Source organism: Egretta garzetta, unplaced genomic scaffold (assembly GCF_000687185.1).
Source record: "Egretta garzetta isolate BGI_Z169 unplaced genomic scaffold, ASM68718v1 scaffold64, whole genome shotgun sequence".
Lineage (NCBI taxonomy): Eukaryota > Metazoa > Chordata > Aves > Pelecaniformes > Ardeidae > Egretta > Egretta garzetta.
The window spans coordinates 1703133-1705608 of NW_009259596.1; the positions used below are offsets into that span (position 1 = coordinate 1703133).

The 2476-nt window shown below is 46.4% G+C and overlaps 1 protein-coding gene across 1 annotated transcript in view; it reads left to right on the top strand.

Moving 5' to 3' along the window:
• The window catches only part of PTPRZ1 (protein tyrosine phosphatase receptor type Z1), a 102364-nt gene extending 100209 nt beyond the window's left edge, over positions 1-2155 (top strand). Inside the window, exon 31 of the mRNA XM_035893713.1 lies at positions 2015-2155. Within this exon, the coding sequence (XP_035749606.1) occupies positions 2015-2155 (141 nt within the window). The remainder of the gene's footprint in view (positions 1-2014) is intronic.
• Positions 2156-2476: the final 321 nt, after the last annotated feature.

Below are 2476 nucleotides of genomic sequence, written 5' to 3' on the forward strand. Positions count from 1 at the left end.
AGGAATAGATTTGTACTCCAAGTAGACCCCAAAGTAGTTATCCTAGTTTTCCATTTCAGGATGGACTTTGATCTTTTATGATCTGTTGAATGGTCCCTTGACACCATTATCACTGTGTTTACAAAAGGAGAAAACATGATAAGTGTAACAAATAAGAATTTCTCACTAAGTCAGTGTCACACAAATGAAAATTCACCACAGAAATGAGAAACTACCATAGAATCATAGAATCATTTCTGTTGGAAAAGACCTTTAAGATCATCAAGTCCAACCGTTAACCTAACCCTGCCATCCCACCACTAAACCATGTCCCTAAGCACCTCGTCTACCTGTCTTCTAAATACCTCCAGGGACAAGGACTCGACCACTTCCCTGGGCAGCCCGTTCCAATGCTTGGCAACCCTTTAGGGGAAAAAATTTTTCCTAATAGCCAATCTCAACCTGCCCTGGCACAACTTGAGGCCATTGGCTCTTGTCCTATTGTTTGTTACCTGGGAGAAGAGACCAACCCCCACCTCGCTACACCCTCCTGTCAGGCAGTTGTAGAGGGCGATAAGGTCTCCCCTCAGCCTCCTCTTCTCCAGATTAAACACCCCCAGTTCCCTCAGCCGCTCCTCGTAAGACTTGTGCTCCAGACCCCTCACCAGCTTCGTTGCCCTTCTCTGGACAGGCTCCAGCACCTCAATGTCCTTCTTGTAGTGCGGGGCCCAAAACTGAACACAGGATTCAAGGTGCAGCCTCATCAGTGCCAAGTACAGGGGCACAATCATGTCCCAACTGTGCCCCTTTGGTCATACCACTACAAATGTGACTGCTGTAGAGCTACAATGGATGTAATAAGGAGAACAGTTTGAGTGAAGCGTTAGGGTTAGCATTATCACATTTTTCACAGCAAAACCAGGACATGGCACAGGATTCACAGCTGTGTCCTCCCCTGGCCCTGCCCAGCTGGCCCAGGCTGAGGTGCCTGGCAGACAATGCAGTGAAGATGGGAACTCTTCCCACCTCAGCAGCACCATGAGGACCTTCGCTCCTCTCGCGCCAGGAGCCTCCAGCAAATACCTGGGCCCTTTATCTCAATTTCCCATTTCCCATCCCCCTACTGCAGATTTTCAAATCCGTTGCTTTTGCTACCACATATCTCTTAGTGCACCCTAATAGTCCAGACCCCAAACCCCACCTTATTTAGTCTGTCTTACTGCTTCCCGCTCCTTCCACCATAGAAATTCTTTATCCTCATATATCCATCCTAGAATCCCAAATATTCCTCTGCTCTTTCAGAGCACCCACCGTTACCCGCTGCAGCACAGCCTCTGCTGGGCCTGCGCTGCCGAGGTGCTGCCCCGCGCGGAGCATCCGGCTGTTTTCCCCTTCCCAGCCCACACTGGCTGTTTTCCCCTTCCCAGCCCACGCTGGCAGTTTCCCACTTCCCAGCTGGCCTCTGGCCCTCCCCATCTCCCACTGCGCCCAGCTGAGACCCCCTGCTCCCTCCAGGCAGTGGCCCCCTCAGTGAATCTTCCCACAAAGTCTCACCTCTCTTTCTACACTTGGCAGGGTCTTCAAAAACATAAACAGTAACTGCAAGTACCAAAAAAGAAAAAAAAAACCAACCCTGCCTGGATAGAATTCAGAGGGCAAAAACTGAGACCATATTCAGGGGTAAAAACCAAGCCAACAGACAATTAGTACCCCTAATCCTGACTCCATTGAATCAATGGGAACTTTGCAATTGGCTTTAACAAGGATCAGATTTAGCACATAATATTTCTTTAAAAATAGGTTTTTCTCCCCCACCTGTTCTGTGTTCCTTAATGTTGTGCTTCACATTGTGTACAGGGGGAGCCATTAGTCAGAAAATTAATAAAGCTGCTAAGTAACACAATAAATTGTGGAGCACAGTACATTAACAGGCTGACACATCAGCTGTTAATTAAGTTGGAGTCACGGTGTTACAGGATAATCTAGCGTTATTATTTCTGACAACACACGGACTATATCCTCTTTTCTTCTCCAGGAACAGTACCAGTTTCTGTACAAAGCTATTCTCAGCCTTGTCAGCACAAGGCAAGAAGAAAACCCTTCAGCATCCATGGACAGTAACGGCTCAGCTTTACCCGACGGAAATGTGGCTGAAAGTTTAGAATCTTTAGTTTAATTAACACATCAGATTGAACACACACACCCCCCTACATCACCCCAGTCACACCTGGAGTTTACCATTAATATTTTCAGTTTTATACTTGGGGGGCGGGGGGGAATCTGTCCAGCCACTATATATATAACCGATCCCAACCGTTGCTCAGTCATTTCTGTTGCATATGACTTTACTGCGGAACTTTTATCATTAACAATGTGTGCCTTTTCTTGAGAGATTTCTTGTAATACGTTGTTATGTCTGGACTAACTTGATTGACTTTTACAGTGTTTCTAAGAATTGAATTGTGGTATGTTTTTTCAGTATTAGTTTTCAGCTTTA